General features: G+C 46.4%; 1 protein-coding gene across 5 annotated transcripts; it reads right to left on the reverse strand.

The window, feature by feature from the left end:
* On the reverse strand, positions 1-10,316 carry Idnk (IDNK gluconokinase). Of its 5 annotated transcripts, none has more exons than XM_042696246.1 (5): positions 10,232-10,316; positions 7,794-7,824; positions 6,857-6,943; positions 3,171-3,214; positions 1-633 (listed from the first exon to the last, which is right to left on the reverse strand). In XM_042696246.1, the coding sequence occupies exons 1-5, from the start codon at positions 10,303-10,305 to the stop codon at positions 282-284; spliced, it is 588 nt and encodes a 195-aa protein (XP_042552180.1). In that variant the 5' UTR covers positions 10,306-10,316; the 3' UTR covers positions 1-281. The 5 variants fall into 5 exon arrangements, with proteins under 5 accessions (XP_042552180.1, XP_042552183.1, XP_042552182.1 ...); XM_042696249.1 differs by having other exon boundaries at positions 6,857-6,939; positions 10,232-10,268; XM_042696248.1 differs by lacking the exon at positions 7,794-7,824 and having other exon boundaries at positions 6,857-6,939; positions 10,232-10,314.
* Between the last annotated feature and the right edge of the window lie 13,095 nt (positions 10,317-23,411).

Genomic DNA, 23,411 nt, shown 5'->3' on the forward strand with positions numbered 1-23,411 from the left:
TACAGCTCCAAGTTTCATTTATTTAGAAAAATATAGGCATGAATATACATTGATTACAATATCTCATCATTTGTTTGAGTTGAATTTCAACCAGTTTAACTTTGGAAGCCACTTCCTTTTCCTCATATTTGCCAGCATATGGTATCAAGTGTGTCACAGTTCCTACAAATTCAACCAATTCCCTGTGGTTTGTTCAGCTGAAGAATTTCAAATACCTTGCAGGTTAAGAAGACTGGAACAAAGTTCTGTTTTACTTCTGGGCCACAGCTACGAAACAATTCTCATGTTGTCTGCAGAGTCCTGGTGATTGTAGAAATGATCTCAGGAAGGTTTTTCTCCACACTGATTTGGATGAAATTCTCTGGAGCTGATGGAGGCTCCAGAATATCAAATTGAGACTGCAATAACTCAGGGGGCATAAAATGCCCTTTTCTCTGATGTAACCGTGCAGAGATGACCTCCAATGACCCACTCAGATGGATCACCAAGAGCTGCATCTCAGTTGGCCCTTCTCCCTTTTCCAATTCTGCATATTTCAGAGAAGTACTCTTCTTCCCTCGTATTAAGATGTCTCTGTACATTTTCTTCAGTGCTGAACAAGCCAGAACCACACGCTGTCCTGATGCCACATCTCTGGTTAAACAGAAAAAGGAGAGATGAGGTTTAAAGAATGAAGACATTAGCTGGGCACTGGTGGCTCACCTCTGTAATCCTAGCTACTCAGAAGGTTGAGATCTGAGGATTGGAGTTCAGCACCATCCTGGTCAAGAATGTCCATGAGATGCTTTATCTCCAATTAACCAGTAAAAAGCCAAAAGTAGAGGTACAGCTCAATTGGTAGAGCACCAGCCTTGAGCTAAGTGAGAGCACAAAGCCCTGAGTTCAACCCCAGTACCAGAACAAAAAATAAATAAGTAAATGAAGTAATTGGTAACAACTGCAGGTGGAGGACTCTAATATCACCTCTTTGTCAATGGGTGTTAAATAAAATGGAGTTTAAGCATCGGGCATTCCTGGCACTGAGTTAAGGATCCTTCACTGGTTTACCTTGGCACCAGTTTATCATCTGTTAAATAGGTCTTATTCAAGATGCCTGTTCATACATATTGCTATCCTGGGGAAAAAGTTGTCAGGCCAGTATGCAGAAGTGCCAGCTATGACCAGCAGATTCCAGGGTGATAAATGAAGAATATAGGGGCTGGGAAGGTGGCTCAGTACTAGAGCACTTGCCTTGCATGCATGAGGCCCTGGGTTTGATTCCTCAGCACCCCATAAGCAAAAAGGAAAAAGCTGGAAGTGATGCTGTGGCTCAAGTGGTAGAGCGCTAGCTTGAGCTGAAGAGCTGAGGGACAGCGCCCAGGCCCAGAGTTCAGGCCCCACGACCAGACCAAAAATAAATAAATATGCCCCTACAGTGTTAACTCATAATCATTTCAATAACACTGGGGGGGGGGGAGGGTAAGGAATGGGTTAACCAACAGAGATATGGTTAATCCAAAGACGGCCAGCGGCTTGCTTAAGAGAGTTACAGGAAAATGAACAAAAGGGCATATTCCAAGTGGTAAATAGTTAAGAAATCAGGAAATACTGATGTAAGCAGTTTCAACAACACATCCAGGATACCAGGAATCACTGAGGTAAGCACATACACGGACTCCTGTCTTGTGACAGGATTACTGCAGAAGGTCAGACACTCATAATTCTGTCTTTACCTACAGGATAAAAAACCACAGAACAAGGACTTCCACTGATATCATCCATGCTCCAAGCATACTACTCAAATCTGCAGTCAGCCACAATCTCCTCTGGGCCCTAGGGTTCCCACACAGAAGTGCTTCCTAAGTGTCGACTTTGCTCCTATGGATGAAGGGTATGGCTTGGCCTGAGTCTGTGGATGCACAGCTGCCCAAGTGCACCTGTTCCAGGCAAACAGCTGAGTTGAGGGCCTCAGAAAGGTGTTCAGTGATGTATACTCTACAATTGGCTCCTCTCCATCCCCAGTCTGCAGCACAGTGGGCAAGAGGTGGAGGAAGTGAAGTGACCATAGTGCCCGTGGGAAAAGGGAGCAGGGTATGAGGATTGTTGCACTGAGGAGAAAACTTGAGCCAGAACAGAGGCAGTGTGGCCCCCACCTGTAACATGGGGAACCCATGTTGCCAGAACCCACCCAAGGGTGTTACAGCATCCACTTCACTGCAGTGAGTGGCTGGCTGACCGTCATCAGGAAGACAAGCTATACCAGAGGTAGCACTGGTTAACTTTGCTCAAGGCCTTTGCATGTTAGGCAAGCACTCTACCATTGCCCTATAATCCAAGCACACAGCTAACATTTCTGGAGAACTTACTTGCATATTACCATTGTTTTAAGTGTAACCTATGCACCATTTAATCTCTTACAGTAATCTGTGGGCAGGAGTTTTGTGTGTGTGTGTGGTGTGTGTGTGTGTGTGTGTGTGTGTTATGCTGGTACTGGGGCTTGAACTCATGGCCCTGAGCTTTTTCACTCAACGCTTGGTACTCTACTATTTTAGCCACAGCTTTACTTTCAGCTTTTTGGTAGTTAACTGGAGGTAAGAGTCTCATGGACTTTCCTATTCAGTCTGGCTTCAAACCTCAATTCTGAGACCTCAGCCTCTTGAGTAGCTAGGATTACAGGCATGAGCCACTGATGCCCAACTTCAGGAAGTACATTTATTCCTATTTCACAGATGAAGAAACAGGTTTGTGCAAACCAGTGCAAATTGAGGCCCCTAGTTATAATTATGAAGAATTCCTGTGTCCAGAGTCTGAATTAGCATTAGTGAGGTGATAGATATACTTTTTATGTTACAGATGATACTGAGATTTAAAGTTAGTGCCTCACACTTTCACTTGGCCTTCTCTGCTCAAGGCTAGTGCTGTACTATTTAAGACACACCCCCATTTCCAGCTTTTTGCTGAGTCATTGGAGCTGAGTCTCAAGGACTTTCCTGCTTGAGCTGGCTTTGAGCTGCGATCCTCAAATCTCAGCCTCCTGAGTAGATAGGATTACAGGAATGAGCCATGGTGCCTGTTGATAGAAGTTTATTCTATTTCTCATCAGCCAGTTGTAATTTCAAGAGTATGTTTTCTTCTGGCTTTTCTGACAGTTTTTACTCACCAGTTTATGTCAAGGCCTTATGGTCTCTTACCTTAGTAAAATGTCATGCAAGGTGCAGAGCCATGGAATCCTGTCCTGAAATTAGAACAGACTTAAAGTGACTTTCACCAGTATTGTTTGCTAGTGCAGAAAATTATGCTAAGGGCTGGGAAGGTGGCTCAGTGGTAGAGTGCTTGCCTTGCATGCCTGAGGCCCTGGGTTCGATTCCTCAGCACCACATAAGCAAAAAGAAAAAAGCCGGAAGTGGTGCTGTGGCTCAAGTGGTAGAGCGCTAGCCTTGAGCTGAAGAGCTGAGGGACAGCGCCCAGGCCCAGAGTTCAGGCCCCATGACCGGACCCCCCCCCCAAAAAAAAAAAGAAAATTATGCTAAGATTCTAAAGTCTAGGGAGATCCTGGTAGTTCTGACAAACAGGCCACGCACAGGCCACATCAGAAATTATTTCTTGGATTGGTTGTCAGTGGCTCTTTTCATAATAACACAAATTGTATTGAAATTTCCAATTTATTCTCCCCTCCATGTAAATATCCTCTGATCTTGGTATGTTTATACATCTCTTATTTATTGCATATATTATTGTATGTGCATGGTGTGTCAGTTTAGGGCTTGAGCACTGTTCCTTAGCTTTTTTATTCAAGAGTGTCACTTTACCACTTGAGCCACAAATCCATTTCTGGCTTTTTTACTAGGTAACTGGAGTTAAGATTCTCACAAACTTTCCTGCCTAGATTGGCTTTGAAATGAGATCCTCAAATCTCAGCTTCCTGAATAGCTAAGATGGCAGGCACGAACCACTGGTGCTGGCTTCTATATCCTTTAGATATGTCTGAACTTAAATGCAGAGGTTATTCACCATAATCCCACATCAGTCACCTGTGCTGTGGTCTTCCTCTTCAAAGCCTCCAATTCAAAACTCTTCTCAGATAAATGCACTGTGAAATTGGTGGGTTTTGCCAAAGGAAAAAAAGACGGGAGTTCTATACAGCTTACCGTACAGTGCCTCACAAAATATCTTTCTGAGATATATTCTCCTTCTTGATTGGCCATAATGCATTTAAAAAATATACTGTATCTGTAGTGAGCATTGTGCTGCATTTGGCCTACTATTCTTGTCCATTTGTAACAACTGCAATCATTAGGATGACAGGAGATGGTGTAGGAACCTGAGCCTCTCCTCCCACCTGCTCCCCCTTTTTTCCACATTCTCTGTGGCTAAGGACATGGGATGTGGAGGGAGCCAGGTGGACACAGGGCAAGGACAGAATCTCCCCCACCCCTTCACTTGAGTTCAGCTTCCTGGCCTTCAGAGCCTCTGATGCAAGCTCTCGGTTGCAGGTCAACATTTTTATCACCTTTGTTATTACTTCAAAGGAAGAAACAGGGATAATGCATGCTCTTACTCTAGATGAGAACCCTCTGTACTCTGGCTCCCAGGGCAAATGCAGGGCCAGTATGCCATGCTTTCATTTAGGAGAACAGACAGCGTTTCAGTCACCAGGTCACTGCCATCTGAGCCCTTTCCCCAACAGTATATTTTCTTGTGAAATTTCATGATTTTTGTCTAAGTTCAAATGTATTGGTAGGTTGCTCCCAGCCCAGTTTTCATTCCTAATTTTAATTTTGCTTTTCCTTTTATTGGGTGGTCTAGTAATATACTTTTTACACAGCTTTTCTCATAATTTAGTTTGTTCGCTAATATTTAAGTTCTATGCACTTCTGAGACAAAAATCTTGCCACACAGCCCAAGTGGGCCTCAAACCTGTGATCCCCTTACCATAGCCTCTTGAATACTGGAATTGCAGGTGCCACCACACTAAGCTTCTACTCTTACTCTTGAATAAGATTTTAGTTGGCACCAGGCTCACTCCTATAACTCAGTACTTGGAAGCATGAGATTTGATAATCACAGTTTGGGGCTAGCCCAGGCATACAAATCCTTGAGACTTATTTCCAGTTAGACAACAAAAAAGTTGTAAGTGGAGGCATTGCTCAAGTAGTAGAATGCCAGCAAGGAGCAAAAGAGTGGAGAGCAGGAGACCCTGAGTTCAAGCCCAGCATTGGCAAACACACAGAGAAAAGGATTTTAGTTGGGGGAAGAATTCTTGATTGACCGTTATTTTTCTGTAATAAATTATTTCATTATATTGTAGGCCTGTGTTGAGAAGTCTTTGTTGGTATATTGGACAATCCGGGTACAAATAGCAAACATATTTTTTTCTTTGGTAGCTTTAGGTAGGAAAAAAAAACCACTCTTTTATGCTTTGCAGTTTTACTTTTAGCTTGCCCAGGACTCATACACCTAGTCTTAGTTCTCATCCCTGGAAAATTGTTACTGTATATTTGATTCTTGCCTTTCCACCATTCACACAATTCTCCTTCAACTCCTGTTGGCAGTATGGAAAACTTATCAGCTTATCACTGATGTGCCTGACTTTTTCCTTGAAGATATATAGTTTAGCTTTCTTCTGATTTGGGACATATCTTCCAATCTGACTTCTAACTCCCTAGGTCTCTCTTGAATTGTGTCTAGTTTGTATAATCCACCCATTGCTTGTACTTCATTTCTAAAATTCACTCTTTGCAAATTTTCTGGTTCTTACCACCCACCATATTCTATTATATCCATGTTTTGGAGAGCAACATTATTCTTTTGTGTTTTTAGTGATTTTTCTCTCAGTGGTTCATTTCCCATATATGTAGATTTCTTTTTATTTTTATTGGCTGATACAGGGATCTCACTGCTAATCTCTAGACATGTGTACACTGCATTCCAATTAGTTTCCTCCCCTCTATCATTAATTATTATTAATAATAATTATAATTATTATTAATAATCATTATTAATTTTATTCTTACTTTGAACCCCAGGGCACACATGGTCAGTGTGGGCATAAGCACCATACTATCTATCATACTCCCTGTCCCTTTTCTCCATCCCAAACACATCCCTACCAGGTTTCCTTGTTTCATTTTCATAGTTGCAAGTTATCTATTTCAACAGGATTCACCCTCCTTTATCCTCCTCCCAGGCACAGCCTCCTCCCACTAGTCCTCACATACCCAGAGTCTTTCTCTTCCCCCAACCCTCCACCCATCGACCATTTTTGCTGAGTTTTTCTGTGCTGCTCTCACATATACCTGTCATATGATACAGTTACTAACTTTCTCCATTTTCCCTCTCTGACTGAATAGTCTCCTTTTGAGTCATGTTCTATGTTTAACACATGAGGTTGGAAGCATGAGCAGGGTTCACTGAGGAACAAGGGAAGGGAGCACAATCCAGGCAGTGGAGGGACAGTGGTACAAAGGTCTAGAAGAGAAGAGCAAGACCTAAGAAGGACTCAGGGGCTGAGGTGGCTCCCATGGAGATAGAGAGGGGTACGTCATACCTAGAAGAGGCTGGAAGTGATGGGTGTGGAGGTCAGAAGGCCCATTTAGGCCCATTAGTGTTTGGTTTGACTTTCAGATCAGTGGGAAATCTCTAGCTTAGACAGGGGTGACACAGCCACATTTGAGATCATGAGGCCTTGGGTAGACTGACAGGACCTGGGAGGAGGTAATCAACTCCCCATTCATGAGGCACAGGGGAGTCCCTGCCACTCAGGAAGTATACTAAGGATTAAAATTCTGCAGCTAGACGTGGTAGGCTCTGTCCCACTGCGAAAGAGGGTGGCATTGCTCCTGTGGCGGAGTTCACAGGGATGTGCAAAGCTCATTACCTGGTCATTCAGTGGTATCCCTTTTCCCATCTTCCTTCGGTTTTCCTCTGGGTGGTAGTCATCGGCATCATAGAACTTCCATCCTAGCTTTAAGAACAAAGAGAAGGTGATGCCATCTAGGGGTATGGGTCTGTTCCTCTGCCAGGTTAAGAATTAAGAGGCAGAGGAATGGTAAAGTGTAGTAGAGCATAAGCTTACTGAAAGCAAAAGGAGAGTACAGATCTCTCCCTAGAGAACAGTCTCGGAACTGGGGTCCAATGAATTCCCCCAGGGAAGTGGCCTTTATGCCTTATTAATTTTCTTCTTACTTTGAACCCCAGGGCACAAATGGTCAGTGTGGGCCTAAGCACCAACTTGGGTTCTTCATTGATCTCTGCCATTGGGCAAGAGCACAGAAGTAAGTATGATTGGTCCTGCTGATGGTATACTAGGCATTATTAGCTCATTACTGATTTGAAGCAGGAACCCATGTCGTTATGGGGAGAAGTACCATTTGAGCAGGAGCCTGAGGCACTATGGGAACATGAAGCGCCACGATGGGCCACCTGTTGTCTGCCACGTGCTATGTCCATAATTTTCTCTATCAATCTAACAATTCCTCTTTCCTTCCCTTTAAGGGTGTGTGTGGCAGGCAATATGGTCTATGTGACAGCTCCTAGGGAACTACCGCAGGGCAGCTACAAATAATACCACCGCCCTCTTCCCCATTATCAGCCCCAAGGACCATCCCCCAGACAGGGGACAGGAGAGCCTTGTAATGCTGCTTCCAGATCTCTCCATTCATTACTGTTTATAACTGCCAAGGAGAAACTCAGATTGCTTCAATGGTTTCAAAGCTGTTCAATGGCACCTAGAGCAACCAGTAGGCCAGAAGGTAGGGAGGGAAGCAACCAGGCAAGAACAAAACAGGACTCTAGGAAGCATTAGCATAGGATACCTCAGAGGCCAGCAGGGCACCCACGGTGGACCTGGTGGAGGACAGAGAAGCTGCAATTACTGCTCCTGGGAACAGATGACTGCCAGAGCCCGTGTTAAAGTGCAGCTCCTATGGCATCTGAAAGTGGTAACCTCATCTACCCTGTTGTCTAGGGTCTGGCCTTCAATGAAAACATAATTAACATGCTACCGCTATTTTTTTCCAAAAGATAATATATCAAATCTCATTAAAACTTTTTTTCCTATGAATAAAGTGTTCAGGTTCTATGTTTAATTTTTTGAGAAAATATTTAATTAATAAAAGGATAGGAGTCAGGTACTGGTGGCTCATGACAGTAATCCTAGCTACTCAGGAGGCTGAGATCTGAGGATGGGGGTTCAAAGCCAGTGCAGGCGGGAAAGTCCGTGAGACTCCTATCTCCAACAAAACACTCAGAAAACCAGAAGTGGCGCTGTGGTTCACGTGGTAGAGCGCTAGCCTTGAGCTGAAGAGCTGAGGGACAGTGCTCAAGCCCAGAGTTCAAGCCCCATGACTGACCAAAAAAATAAATAAATAAATAAATAAATAAAAGGATAGGATTGTGTTAGGTATAGTGGAGAAATGTGTGTGTGTAAACTGGGACTTGAACTCAAGGGCTTGAGCTTGTCCTTAGATATTTTTTGTTCAAGGCTGGAACTCTACCACTTGAACCACATCTCCACTTCTGACTTTTTCTAGTTAATCGGAGATTAGAGTTGCTGTCTGGGTTGGCTCTGAACCACAAATTTTAGACCTCAGCCTCCTGAGTAGCTAGGATTACATCTGTGAACCACCACAGCCTTGCTTTTTGCTGTCAACTTCTCCCCTACAGAATTACATTGTATCCTCATTTATTGTGCCAATGTTTTATATCTACCACCCTCTACAATTATTTAGTTGGTATTTTAATTAACTACTTCACATTAAAATGAATTTTAAAGGAATACTTATAATTTAGGTAAATGGGTTAAAGAAACTCCTTTTCCTTCTCTTGTATAGGAAGCTACTATTACATACTTTAAACAGAAGATAATAAAGATATACAATTAAAACAAAATGTTATCAAGGTGCATTGCATACATAAACTGCCTTATTAAAAGGCAGAAAAGTATGCATAAACTACTTTGGTGAATGGCAACTTCTTTGTACTACTACTTAAAGATAATAAAAAATATTTTTTAAAAAAGAAATCCCCCCCAAACAACCAAAACAAAATGTTATTAAATTGTAGCTGGAAACTAAACTGCCTAAAAAGAGTCTTATTTCTTTTTTGTTACAAGACTATGAAAAGTGAATTACATGCCTGTAAAGCCCAGCTACTTGGGAAGTGAATATTGGAAGGATGGAGTTTCAAGGCCAGATAAGGCAAAGAGCTATTGAAATCCCATGTGCATAAGCTATGATTGATGGTCCATGCCTGTGTTCCCAGCTACTCAAGAGGGATCGGTGGGAAGACTGTGGTCCAAAGCCGGTCCAGGCAAAAACAAAAAAAAAACAGACTCTACTTGAAAACCTTTTAAAGGCCTTTTTGCTTTAGCTCTGGTGGTAGAGTACCTGCCTACCAAGTATGAAATCCTGAGTTCAAACTCCAGTACTGAAAAAAAAAAAAAATAGCATCAGAGAGGCATCAAACCAAATCTGCCACCAGAGACCAGCTCTTCGAAGTAACCAGAGGATTGAAAGAACAATGGATCTTCCCACAGTGAGGCTGGGGTTCACCCCCACCGAATAAGGTGACAGACAGGGCTACCACCGAGTGGAGATCGGCCCACCCAGCTGTGCTCCCAGCCGGAGAGGCCAGGGCGGGGCGTAACCACAGAAATCACAGGTCGGCCACGGCTCACCACCTGAAAGCGGGGACCGCACGGGGCAGGGCGGAGGGAGGGAAACTGCAACCCCAGGCCCGGCTCGGGCCAGGCCACACCCGAGACGAGCGGGGACGCGGTCCCGGCTGGGCTCCCGAGGAAGTAGGTCTCGGCGGGGCGCGTCCTGGGGCCTCTTCCGGGCCCGGCCCTCCCCGTCTTCCCGAGATGGGCAGAGCCGGGGAAGGTTCCGGTGTTTCCACCCGGCCACCCCGGCCAGCCTCGGGTCTCCCCCAGTTTAAGCTGATCAAAGAGAGGGGGCGATAACTCACGCCAGGGGGCCGCCCGGCGGCAGGGGGGGCTGCTCCCCGGCCGGGGCCTGGGCGCCCTCCCCTCCGATCCTGCCGGACGCCCGGCTCCGCAGCTTCCCCTTCCCCAGGGCTTTCAGACCGTGCACGGCCCGAGGGGCCGGGGGCCCCCAGGCGACCCCGCCGGCGGCAGGCGTGAGGGGAGGAGCCGGCGCCACGGGCCTCTGCGGAGGGGCGGGGAGGGGCCCACAGGCACCGCGGCGGCCGCCTGCGCCCGGGCTCCTCCCGCACCCCGGCTTCCCGGACCTACTTTCCTGAGCCGCTCACTCCCATCACCAGCAACGCGCAGGCTGCTGCCATGGCCGGATCCAGCTCCACCCCCATCGCCTTCCGGGTCTGCGGGACTAGAGGGCGGAGCCGTCCCCGTGCGGCCCGGGGGCGGAGGAGAGCGCGGCCCCGCCCGGCCCGGGGGCGGAGGAGAGCGCGGCCCCGCGCGGCCCGGGGGCGGAGGAGAGCGCGGCCCCGCGCGGCCCGGGGGCGGAGGAGAGCGCGGCCCCGCGCGGCCCAGCGGGAGCGCGTCCCCGTGATACCGGGAGGAGGAGAGCGCGGCCCCGCGGGAGCCGGGAGCGCGTCCCCGTGATACCGGGAGGAGGAGGGCGCGGCCCGGGGCGGAGGAGGGCGCGGCCCCGCGCGGCCCGGGGGGCGGAGGAGAGCGCGGCCCCGCGGGAGCCGGGAGCGCGTCCTCGTGGTACCTGGAGGAGGAGAGCGCGGCCCCGCGCGGCCCGGGGGCGGAGGAGAGCGCGGCCCCGCGCGGCCCGGGGGCGGAGGAGAGCGCGGCCCCGCGCGGCCCGGGGGCGGAGGAGAGCCCGGCTCCGCGCGGCCGGGGGGCGGAGGAGAGCCCGGCTCCGCGCGGCCCAGCGGGAGCGCGTCCCCGTGATACCGGGAGGAGGAGAGCGCGGCCCCGCAGGAGCCGGGAGCGCGTCCCCGTGATACCGGGAGGAGGAGGGCGCGGCCCGGGGCGGAGGAGGGCGCGGCCCCGCGCGGCCCGGGGGGCGGAGGAGAGCGCGGCCCCGCGGGAGCCGGGAGCGCGTCCTCGTGGTACCTGGAGGAGGAGAGCGCGGCCGTGAAGGGCCTGGGGGTGAAGAGCGCGTTCTCACGACTCCCGGAGTGGCGGGCGCGCGTCCCCGCGCAGCCTCCGAGTGGCTTCCCTACAGGCTACAGACTCCCCTGTTCCCCCCGCCACGCATTCGTGTGTGGAAATGTTCTAGTAAAAAGAATAAATGCACAGACACCCGAAGGCCAGAAGCAGCCCTTCCCCGCGGCGCCGCTCCTGCCGTGTAGACAGGCGGCTGGGTGCCATGCTTTATGGATGGGGTCGGGCTTTGCACAGGTTTTTGAAGTCTGGCTTTTAGTTACAAGGATCAATAGACTCTTCTGTGTCAGATGTCGGGTTGAGCAGAGTAGCCTGTGTGGTGGCCTCATGGCTCTGCTGTTAATCTTGTTCTGCCAGAGGAAGGAGCCTTCCTTTTTAAGGGCTTGTCTTAAAAGGATGTCTTAACTATGCATCCTTTATGATATTTGGTTTGCAACACTTCTAGGACGTTTTCCCCTGCCTCCTTACAAGCACACATTACTCTGTGTCCTAGAAATCAACTAAGGAAATACACAAGCACTTCTTCAATGACTATTTCAATTAGCTCTGCTCGGATTTTTTTTTTTTATATACTTAGTCCAAATGGATGAGATTTCAATCTGGTAGAGTTTGTACAGGTGGAGAAAAATAAAGGCCATAGAGACAAGTTTTACAGTTCATTTATGGTCAATGAACATTTCTGCACATTTGCCACCAGAGGGTTGGTAGAATATTAAGGGGGAGGTTTGGGGCCTTGCTGGGCATGTGTGGAGGACATGAAAGGGAGAGGGGATGCAGAAGAGGGGAGTATGCACTCAGTGCCTCAGCATGCTTAATTGAGAAGGTCAGGACTCGAGGAAAAGCTATAGACATTCCAGTAAACCCAGGGGAAAAGGAATTAGGAAAATTTAAGTGAAATAAGATGAAGGATGAGCTGGGCATCAGTGGCTCACGCCTGTAATCCTAGCTACTCAGGAGGCTGAGATCTGAGGATCACGGTACAAAGCCAGCCCGGGCGAGAAAGCCTGTGAAACTCTTATCTCCAATAAACCACCAGAAAACCGGAAGTAGTGCTGTGGTTCAAGTGGTAGAACACTAGCCTTGAGCTGAAGAGCTGAGGGACCACGCTCAGGCCCAGAGTTCAAGCCCCATGACCGACAAAAAAAGGAAGAAAGAAAGAAAGAAAATTAATGACCTCCTGAAGTGGACCCTGAGATGAGGCCCAAGCTGGTATGATTCCATTTTGAGTTTGCCTTTATTTTAGGGATTTTAGACTTGATGGTCCTAGTTCCAGAATGAAAAAAAAAATGCATCGGGTCCTCCTCCCCTGAACAACCTAGCCCACCCTTGATTGAGTTAAAGACTGACCCATAAAACAGGTTGTAATCTGGTTTCAAATGATGATACCACTTGCTTATGATAAACCCTGTCTTTTGCACATGCTTATGGTAAACTCTGCCTTTTGCCCACCAAAACATAGAGCCGGCCTTACCCACTAAATTTGCATGCCATTTTAAACCAAGGTGATAGGCTGGTTTAAACAGCCATTACAGACAAACTGTAACTTCATTGGCCACCTGTGTGTGGTCTGGTATGACTGTACAATCCTTTGTGTGTGTTACGATCCCGTTGGTCACCTGTGTGAGACCAGGCTCGACCTCATGGATTTTGCCTTTAAAAACTGAAGAATGGGGGCTGCTCTGGGTCGCAATATCAGCTCCCAAACCTGTGCTGCGGCCCTGGCCAGTTAGTGTAGGAACCTTCTCAATAAAGTTGCCACTTTGTTAACATCTTTGTTGTGGTGGGCTCTGGCACTCCGGATGACTAGGTGGGCATGCCTGCCTGTGTAGGGGTCTTCCTGATACACTCCTTACCCCACCTCTTACCCTCTCACCAGCTAGTGACCAAATCCCTCTGGCCAAATACACACCCCCTTCTCCCCCCCCCCCCCCCCCCCATTCAAAGGCAAAGAGCTAGGAAGTCTGTTGAGGTAGGGCCCTGCTGCCAATCTTGCAGGTAAGAACAGGTAAGGGAAGGCTGGAATACCAGAAGGAACAAATGAAAGTTGTCCAGAGTTGATGAAATCCTCCTGTGTTTGCTTCTAGGACAGCAAGGTGCCCAAAGAGCCTAATTCCACATTTTCTGGTTTCCAGAGAGCGCCACCTACTGGTCCTGACTGTGTCAGCGCTTCCCAGCTGTCATGAACAGACAACCCCAGGGCTGGTAACAGGTTTTGTCTGCCTACTGCAAAACTGTTATACCGAGGCAATGATGCCCTGAAAATCCCCAAGAGTCTCCAGTGAGACACAGCTTCCTGCATGTGTTACCACATCCCCCCCCCCTCCCCCCAGACTTAGGTCAGACTCAACTTCCAGTAATAGCAACTGTAGCAAGGTTCTACATGCTGCTACCCATTCTACAGGGGTAACACCTCTGAATGCATACAGACACTTCCCTGGGAAACGGATCAGCTAAGAAAACGGCTAGGCAACGACAAATGCTGGAGGGGATGTGGAGAAAGAGGAACCCTACTACACCTATTACACTGCTGGTGGGAATGTACACTTATACAACCACTTTGCAAAGCAGTCTGGAGGGTCCTTAGAAAGCTAAAGATTGACCTCCCCTATGACTCAGCCATACCACTTCTAGGCATCTACCCTGAACAACAGGAACCAATATACAAGGACACATGCACCTCCATGTTTGTTGCAGCACTGTTCACAATAGCTAGGATATGGAAACAACCCAGATGCCCCACCACAGATGAATGGATCCAAAAATTGTGGTATCTATACACAATGGAATATTATGCAGCCATTAGAAATGACAAAATAATGGCATTTACAGGGAAATGGATGGAGCTAGAGGAATCATGTTGAGCGAGGTAAGCCAAGAGCAAAGAGACAAACGGTACATGGTTTCCTTGATAAGTGGATGCTAAATCCAAAATGTTAGGTGATACGACAAAACTAACAGGACTCAAGAAACAAAGAACTCCCACTCATCTGGTCAAACCACTACTAAATATCCCCATGCTGCTGATCACATGTATGGTGTCTATGTGTACACCGTTATATGTTATAGACTGTGATAGACAATTTGCTCCAGGAAAGTTAGAATGAACTTGTGACTTTAAATGAGCATCATTATTCCACAATACTGTCAAATTTGGGAAATTATGTAATCACTTAATCACAATTAAAAAAAAAAAAGAACCTCGGGGAAGGTAGGGAGGGAAGGGAGGGTAGGGGGAAAACAATGCTCAATATGAAGTGTACTCATTACCTTACTCATGTAACTGTAACCTTCTGTATAGTATCTTTACAATAAAAAAAAAGTCTAGGCAGATATTCCCATGAAAGGAGCTTCACAGACCTATTCCCATTAAGAGGAAAGCTTATTGATCCCAATTGTAATCAACCAATGTAACAGAAACAGAAAGTCCAATTAAAAAATAAAAGCAAGCTGTGTACCTCAGATACCCAAGAGGAGGAGACAAGAGAATCATCACTTCCAGTCTAGCCTAGGCAAAATTATCAAACCCTATCTCAGAAAGAAAAATCCAAAACAACAAACAAAAAGGCCTGTAGTTGCAAGAGGTAGAATACCTAGTACAAAAAAAGAAGATGAATTTCTAGCTGAGTGGTTTATTGGGCAGTGAGACCTGGCTGGAGGAAGTGGGAGCAGATTTTTTTTTTTTGGGTCCGGTCATGGGGCTTGAACTCTGGGCCTGGGCGCTGTCCCTCAGCTCTTCAGCTCAAGGCTAGTGCTCTACCACTTGAGCCATAGCACCACTTCCGGCTTTTTGCTTATGTGGTGCTGAGGAATCGAACCCAGGGCCTCAGGCATGCAAGGCAAGCGCTCTACCTCTGAGCCACCTTCCCAGCCCCATGGGAGCAGATTTTTGAAGGCTATGTCTGGTTCCGGTTCCCTTCCTGGCTGTTCCCTGGCTTCCATGAGCTGAGCAACTTTCCTCTGCCATTCCCTCACACCATGCCTTTCCATGATGGTACAAGTCTAAAAGCAACAGAACCAGTCAACCATGGACCTCTGAAATAATGAGTCAAAATAATTTTTTTCTCCTTTAAGTTGTTTTTCATAGGTATGTTGTCAGTGATGACTAACACAGCTACATGGGTAATTCATCTTATTCTTTTTGCTCAACACTATACATGTATATTGTATAGTTCCATATGTATGATGAATCATGCACACGTACATTTTGGATCTTTTCAATGTATTTTACAAGCTTCAGTAGTAGAGAGGCCTAGGAAAGCCCCTCCTGCTGAAAAAGCAGCAAAGAGTAAGATCTAATATGCTAGGAATCTAAATTGGATCTCCAGCCAGATGCCAGTGGCTCACGCCTATAATCCTAGTACTCAAGAGGCTGAGATCTAAGGATCCTGGCTCAAAGTCAGCTCAGACACACACATTCAACAGATTATTCTTCCCAATTAACTAGAAAATTTCTGGAAGTGGAGGGGTGGCTCAAGTGACAGAGCTCCAACTTTGAAAAATCAAGCGAGCGCTCAAGGCCCTCAATTCAAGCCACAGTACTGGTGTATGCACACACATGCATGCATGCGTGTGCACACACACAAATAAATACATAACATATAAATAAGTACATAAATACATATATTACCAAGTTGCTTGTCATTTGCCTTCTCTTTTACTCTTTCTTTGTTTGTAGTAAATTCTTACTGTATTGGGTAGAGGATATGGGTTTCAAAAGTTCTTACCACTGGGTGCCAGTGGCCCATGCCTGTAATCCTAGCTACTCAGGATGCTGAGATCTGAGGATCACGGTTCAAACCTGGCCTGCCTGGAAAGTCTGTGAGACTCTTATCTTGAAATAACCACCACAAAACCACAAGTGAAGTGTGGATCAAGTAAAAAAAAAGCCCAGGCCCTGAGTTCAAGCACTAGGAAAAGCAAAAGGAAAAAAAGTCCATGTCAATGGTCGGTGGCAATTAATGTCAAGTAGGAAGCTGGTATACAAACTTCTATGTGAGTGTCAGAAGGCTGTCTGCACTTGCTTCCTCTTATGGAAGATTTAGAAAACATGTCTGAATATTTTAGTGCCCTGGGTCATGTCATTGTGATTATCAGCCATCATCACATGAGGTACTAATGATCTATTATCACATTACAAATTATCCTCAAAATGTTGCAGTTCACAGCAACAAATATTCATTATCTCACAGTTTCTGGGGGCCAGGAATCTGTGACTCAGTAGGATCTGCTTCTAAAAACTCTCATGTAGATGTTGCCCACCTCACTTCCATGACTGCTATTGGATGGAGACTTAGTTTCCTTCATATATCTGTCTCTGAGTGGCTTCACAACATGGTAGCTGGCTTCCTCCTGAGTTATGGAGACTGGTGTGGAGGAGGGAAAGTTTTATAACTTAATCTTTAACCATTACTTTTCAAACAACAATATTCACACAGAGGTGTGAATCTCAGAAGGCAGCAATTTTTGAAGGCCATCTTGAGGGCTGGCTACTGCAAAAAGAATCTATAATGGAAAAGCTTCTTTAAAAACAAGCAGGGAAAGCTGTGCACTAGTGGCTCATACCTGTAATCCTAGTGACTCAGGAGGCTGAGGTCTGAGGATCTCAGTTCAAAGTCCAGGTAGGAAAGCCTATGAGACTCTTATCTCCAGTTAAACACCAGAAAACTGGAAGTGGTGCTGTGGCTCAAAGTGGTAGAGCTCTCTAGCTTTGAGTGAAAAAGCTCAGGGACAGCATCCATACCCTGGGTTCAAGCTCTAGAACTGGCACACACATGTACACACACACACACACACACACACACACACACACACACACACAGAGTCTCATCATATTATTTCAAGATCTGACAAAGTCCTTAGAAAAGGTATGGTCTGATCTTCTATTATGTGAAAAATAAAGAATACCACGGGCCACCCATGGCTCATGCCTATATTCCTAGTTACCATTTCTATTACTCAGGAGGCTGAAATCTGAGGATCATGGTTCAAAGCCAGCCTGGGCAGGAAAGTCCATGAGATTCTGATCTCCAGTTAACCACCAGAAAACCGAAAGTGGTGCTGTGATTTAAAGTGTTAGAGCCCTAGCCTTGAACAAAAAGAGCTCAGGGACAGTGCCCAGGCCTAGAGTTTCAAACCCCACAATGAACAAAGAAAAAAAAAATTAACCATGGGCAGGAAAAAAATAAAACCATGTAAAAAAAATTTTACCTGGCTGGATTCATGAGCAAAAAAGCCCCTATATCAGCAGGTCTTTAGGATCTGATGAGGACAAGAGGGATGACAGACCTTTCATTTTTTATTGTGCCTTCCACCATGAGGGAACAAAGCACCAGATGCCTTTGCCAGACACTGAATCTTCTGTTACTTTGGGATTAGGCTCCCTGACCTCTAGAACCATGTCTAATAAACTTCCGTTGTTTATAAATTACTCAGTCCAAAGTCATTTTGTTATAGAAGCAACAACAGACTAAGACCAAAGGTAATAAAAACAGAAGCTTGAGGCCTTAGTAGTTAGCAAACAGCTACACAGACCCCTAGATTCCCCTGGGAACTTAATAGTACTCCAAAATTTAAAAAGAGTTTTCCAATTAATGAATTTAACTAATTTAATTTCTTCCTCCTCCTCCTCCTCTTCCTCCTTCTCCTTCTTCCTCTTCCTTTGCCTCCTCCTGCTTCCTCCTCCCTCCTCTTCCTTCTCCTCCTCCTTTGTGCCAGTACTGGGGCTTGACTTCAGGACCTGGGTGCTGCCCCTTAGCTTTTTCACTCAAAGCTGGTGCTATATCTCCTTAACCACAGCTTCATTCCAGCTTTTTGTTTGTTAATTAAAGATAAGAGTCTCATAGACATTCCTGTTGAGCTGGTTGAAAGGATCCTTTCCATCCATCCCAGGGGACCACACAGAGGCAGGCAGGCACAGGAGAAAGATTACTACAAGGTTTATTAGAGGAGCCATATTTCCCCCAGAGAGAGAGCACATGGCACCCTCCACTATCTAGGTAGCAGCAGGGTCTGGGGGCAGGAAGTGAGGTAGGTGAACTCAGGTGGGTCTGGGAAGAGAGAGGGAGGAGCCAGCTGTATGGTGGGAACTCCAGGGCTGGGAGGAGCTCAGGTCTGGGTGGAGCTGAGGACAGAAGGTGGGCATAATGCTTACACTGGCATCAAACCACAGTTCTCAGATCTCAGGCTCTTGAGTAGCTAGGATTATACGCATGAGCTACCATCACTCAAATAAAGATTTTTAAATGAGATAAATGGTAATATTTGTTTAAAAATATTATATATCAACATTTGGAGGGCTAGGAAGGCGGCTCAGTGGTAGAGTGCTTGCCTTGCATGCCTAAGGCCCTGGGTTCGATTCCTCAGCACCACATAAGCAAAAAGAAAAAAGCCAGAAGTGGCGCTGTGGCTCAAGTGGTAGAGCGCTAGCCTTGAGCTGAAGAGCTGAGGGACAGCGCCCAGGCCCAGAGTTCAGGCCCCACAACTGGACCATAAAAAAAAAAAAAGAAAAGAAAAGAAAAAAAGAAAACATTTGGACTATTAGTGTCAGTGAAACAACATTTTATGAAAGGCCAATGCATGACAGTACAAATCCATTGCACAGGTAAAAGATTCATTCAAAGTACAAAATGGGCCAATGGATTTTAATGCAACAGAGTACAAAAATTTCCTTCATGGGGTTTCAGATTCCATTCTACAACTAACCCTTAAGGATCTACAGGCATCTGTGTCTTATGCCTGTGAGAAAGTGAAAATCAGGAGAATCTTGGTTCTAGGCCAGCCTGGGCAAAAGTTCTCAAGACCCTATCTCAAAGGAAAAAACTGTGATGTGAGCTTGTCACTCTAGCTATGGCGAGAGGTGTAAATAGGAGGAATATGGTCAGGCTGGCCAAAGCAGAAAGTGAGACCCTATTTCAAATATAATCAAAATGGCAGGGGCTGGGAAGGTGGCTCAGTGGTAGAGCGCTTGCCTTGCATGCCTGAGGCCCTGGGTTCGATTCCTCAGCACCACATAAGCAAAAAGAAAAAAGCCGGAAGTGGCGCTGTGGCTCAAGTGGTAGAGTGCTAGCCTTGAGCTGAAGAGCTGAGGGACAGCGCCCAGGCCCAGAGTTCAGGCCCATGACCGGACACCCCCCCCCCCCCCAAAATGGCAGGGGCCTGGTGATTCATGCCTATAATCCTAGCTACTCAAAGGCTAGGGATCTGAGGATCATGGTTTGACACTAGCTGGGCAGGAAAGTCTCCAAGACTCTTATCATCACTTAACTACCCCTAAAGTTGGAAGTAGAGCTGTGGGTGAAGTGGTAGATCACTAACCTTGAGCAAGAGAACTCAGGGACTGCGCAGCCCTGAGTTCAATACCAAGACCAGCACCAAAAAAATAAATAAATAAATAAAGGAAAGAAGGAAGGAAGGAAGGAAGAAAGGAAGAAATGAAGGAAGGAAGGAAGAAATGAAGGAAGGAAGGAAAACAAAGAAAACAAGAAAGAGAGAAAGAGAGAGAGAGATGTCCAAGAATAGAGCACCTATATCTAGCAAGCATGAAGCCCTAGGTTCAAATCCAGAATTGGAAAAAAAAAAAAAAAACAGACATCAGAAGCTGAGAGTACATGGCTCATATTTGTAATCTAACTACTTGCAAGTCTTAAAACCAAAGGTTTTAGGCTTGAAGTCTTTCTATGAGACTCATACCCACAGAAGGGAAGCTGGATGCAGTGGCATGTGATCTAAGCAACGGCGGAAAACATAAAGCAGGCAGATCACATCTCAGCTACACACCATGACAGGAGACTCTATCTTAAAAATAACCAGTGAAAAACAGGGCTGGAGGCATGAATCAATGGTATCACAACAGCCTAGTAAACATGAAGCCCTGAGTTCAAAACCTCAGTCCTACAAAAAGAAAAAAAAAAACCCTACAATCCAGAATCTCATCTGAATATCATGCACATTAGATACGGAGGCCACTCAAGGCATGATTTATCTGGAGGCAAGTTGCTTTCCAGCTGTGAGCCTGTGAAATCAAACATATTGTATAGGACAGGTACTGGAGAGCCTTACTCATGCCCCAAAGCAGAAACAGGAAAGAAGAAAGATGTAACAAGTCCCAAACAAATTCAACACCCAAGATAGCAAATGAGATCAAATCTTTTCTTAATTTTTTAAAAAAATATAATTTTATTGTAATGATTAAGGTGTTATACAGAGGGGTTACCATTTCATAAGTCAGATAATGAGAACAAATTTTTTTTACAAAGTCACCCCTGCCTTCCCTTTCCTCTAGATTCCCCGTCCTGTTCCTGCCCACAGTTGCATAGCTCAAGTTACATTGTGTCTACTGAATATACCAGGACTGCAAGATGAAATCTTGAAGCTTAGGAATAATCTTTGATTCTGTGTCCTGCTTCTGGACAACCTGGGGTCAGGGTCAGACTCTCAAGGTTCTAGACAACTCTGTCCCCATGGCGTTGCTGGGTGTTGAGGCTCTTATGTTAAAGTCATGCTTCTGAAGTTCTTCTGTGAGGTGCTTCTACCATTTTGGTGTCTCAGGGGTGGCTTTTCTTCCCTGGCTCCATTAGATACTACTCTAGTAGAGGCTATTTGTGGTACCCCTGTGGCAGCCCTCTGCCTAGCCCTGAGCTTCTCCAGAGCTCTCTGTGTGTGTGTGTGTGTGTTGGTACTGAGGCTTGAACTCAGGGCCTGGGTGCTGCCCCTTAGTTTTTACACTCAAGGCTGGCACTCAATCATTTGAGCCACAGTTCCACTTCTGACTTTTTGCTGTTAATTGGAGATGAGAGTATCATAAATTTGTCTGCCTTGGCTAGCTTTGAATGTTGATCCTCATATCTCAGGCCCCTGCATAGCTAGAATTACAGGTGTGAACCACTGGTGCCCAGTGATGGTATCCGGGAGAGAGTAGCTGTATCTGGGCCCACTCAGTGCACCTGCAGAGGTGGCAGGAAAACAACCACATAGAGGTGGTCTTTGCAATGCTGCTGGGTGGAGACTGGCTTGTACTTAATTCCATTAACTTGTTTTCCCATCTCTTCCTTCACTTCTACTTTCAAGAGTTCATTGTGTCCTCTTTTGCAGAGGGCTCTGCTCTGGGCTCCCCACTGCTTTCTCTCCATCGAGCTGCAAGCGGATAGTTGCTGCTAGGCTGTGATATATGAGCATGGGGACCCCGGAGTGGGGGAAGGGAGGGAGGGGGATCTTCAGGCTCAGATGAGGCCCATGCTTGGCTTCTTCAGGAAGGAAAGCCCCCTACTTGTCATATGAGTCCAACTTGACTTTGCAACTTGACTTTTGTATTCCACTTGACCTCTTCTGTTTTTCTCTGATCAACAACAACAACAACAACACAAAAACCAAAAAATGGTGTTCCCTATTACTGTGTTTTATAAGTTTCCAAGCCCCTTGTGTAAGAATAATGTAACAGACACAAACAAGCAGCAGCCCGAATATTCCTTTTCTGCCCCAGGTTTCAAGCTTCAAGCTCACAGCCAGTGGACTTCACGTGGCCTCAGACAATGGTTTCCCTTAAAGAAAAACAGGTGTCCTGAGGAAGAGTCTCAAAAGTGTCTTGCTTCAGAACCCCCAGAGACCTGTTGCAGCCCAGGTGTGGCTGGAGGTCACAGCTGGTTTCTGATAGAGCTGTGGTGGAGCCTGAGAACTTGCATTGCTACAAAGTTTGCAGGAGCAAGGGCTGCACTTTGAGAACCACTGCTGTCAGACTAGCTTTCCTGGTGCTAGGGGGCTGGCTTTACCTGCTGCTGAATTTCCCAACATGGCTGGGGTCATCCTTTCCCCTTGGGCCATCTCTCTAGCCTTAAGCATTTCAAGGAGGCCAAGGATGACCTGAGTATTGGATGCTTTTGTGAACAGTCAGCTTTCCCTTGGTTCCTTCTCAGAGGGAAAGGGAGGGAAAGGTACCAGGATGAGATGCTCCAAATGACTTTATAAGTCTTGTATGTTAGCTTAACTTACTGGAATTGGGTGCTTTGCTAGCTGACCTCACAGTCTCTTGACACCATCTAGGATTAGGAATTGGTTCCTCCCCTAGATAAAGAATTGAGGCAGAGCAGTGACATATAATAAAGCACCAAACATACTGAAAATGGAAGCAGAGTACAGATTCTCCATAGAGGGCTTCCAGAGCTGGAAGTCCATTGAAGTCCTCCAGGGAAGTGGCTAAAGCTTTTACAATTCTCCTTCTAGCCAAGGACATGACTGGTCAGTGAGGGCTGATTTGAGTTCCTCATTGGTCTCTTCCACTGGGTGAAGGGCATGGAAGTAAGTCTGACTGGTCATTCCTGCACTGGTACAGGCACAGGTATGGAAGTGGTTTGACTGGCCATGCAGAACATTAGCTCACTGCTGAGGTAGGATTTGCATGGGAACACTGGGCATTAGAAGAAGAAGTATCATTTTTAGCAGCAGTCTGAAGCATTTTGGGAACAGGAAGCACCACGATGATTCACTGGTCTTGTCATGTGTTACATCCACCATTTTCTATCCCTATTTACTGATATCCCTTACTTTCTCTCACTCTTGTCTTTGTTTCTTTATATATATATAAATATATATATATATATTTTTTTTTTTTGGGGGGGGGAGGTCCGGTCGTGGGGCCTGAACTCTGGGCCTGGGCGCTGTCCCTCAGCTCTTCAGCTCAAGGCTAGCGCTCTACCACTTGAGCCACAGCGCCACTTCCAGCTTTTTTCTTTTTGCTTATGTGGTGCTGAGGAATCAAACCCAGGGCCTCATGCATGCAAGGCAAGCGCTCTACCACTGAGCCACCTTTCCAGCCCTGTTTCGTTATATTTGTATCACAGGTTGGGCAATAAATGTCTTAGACTTCATAGTTTAGAAAACAATGCCAGGTTCATATTTATTGGGGTGCCAGGGTGGTATTGCAGTTCAAAGAGAACAGCAAACTTTTGTCATTCTTGCTAGCAAATCTTAGCAAAAGACTGCACACAGTAGAGCACACTGTGAAACCTTCATGTGGTATGGACTTGGGTAGAGCAAAAAGTAAGCATCTTCCTCCTGTCTCTCTGAGGCATCCTCAGCTGGAGCTCTAAGGTGTTTAATTTTAGATTGCCTTTGGTCATATTTTCAGGGCTGAAGCATAGCTGATTTCCCCCTTGATAAAATACTGAAACATTTCTGTAAGCATTGGCCAGCAGCAGCAGCCTGGAGTCTCTGCCACCCAGTTTTTGTGTACTACAAGGGCACATGGTTAAGTCAAAGGAAGGGTGGAGGATTGACTGGAGCCCACGGTGTCCACAGATGGCTGAGGAATAGACTTTAGTCCAAGAGGAACTCAGAGGCTCTGAGG

This window comes from Dipodomys spectabilis, unplaced genomic scaffold (genome assembly GCF_019054845.1).
Source record: "Dipodomys spectabilis isolate Male_0828 unplaced genomic scaffold, ASM1905484v1 ptg000204l, whole genome shotgun sequence".
NCBI classification, from domain to species: Eukaryota; Metazoa; Chordata; class Mammalia; order Rodentia; family Heteromyidae; genus Dipodomys; species Dipodomys spectabilis.

Coding starts and splice junctions, on each gene's coding strand:
- Idnk (XM_042696246.1), bottom strand. CDS start 10,305: ATGGGGGTGGAGCTGGATCCGGCCATGGCAGCAGCCTGCGCGTTGCTG. Junction 6,944..7,793: donor GTGCCCTGCTGGCCTCTGAG/GTATCCTATGCT, acceptor TTGTTCTTAAAG/CTAGGATGGAAGTTCTATGA. Junction 634..3,170: donor TTGCATGACATTTTACTAAG/GTAAGAGACCAT, acceptor CTGTTTAACCAG/AGATGTGGCATCAGGACAGC.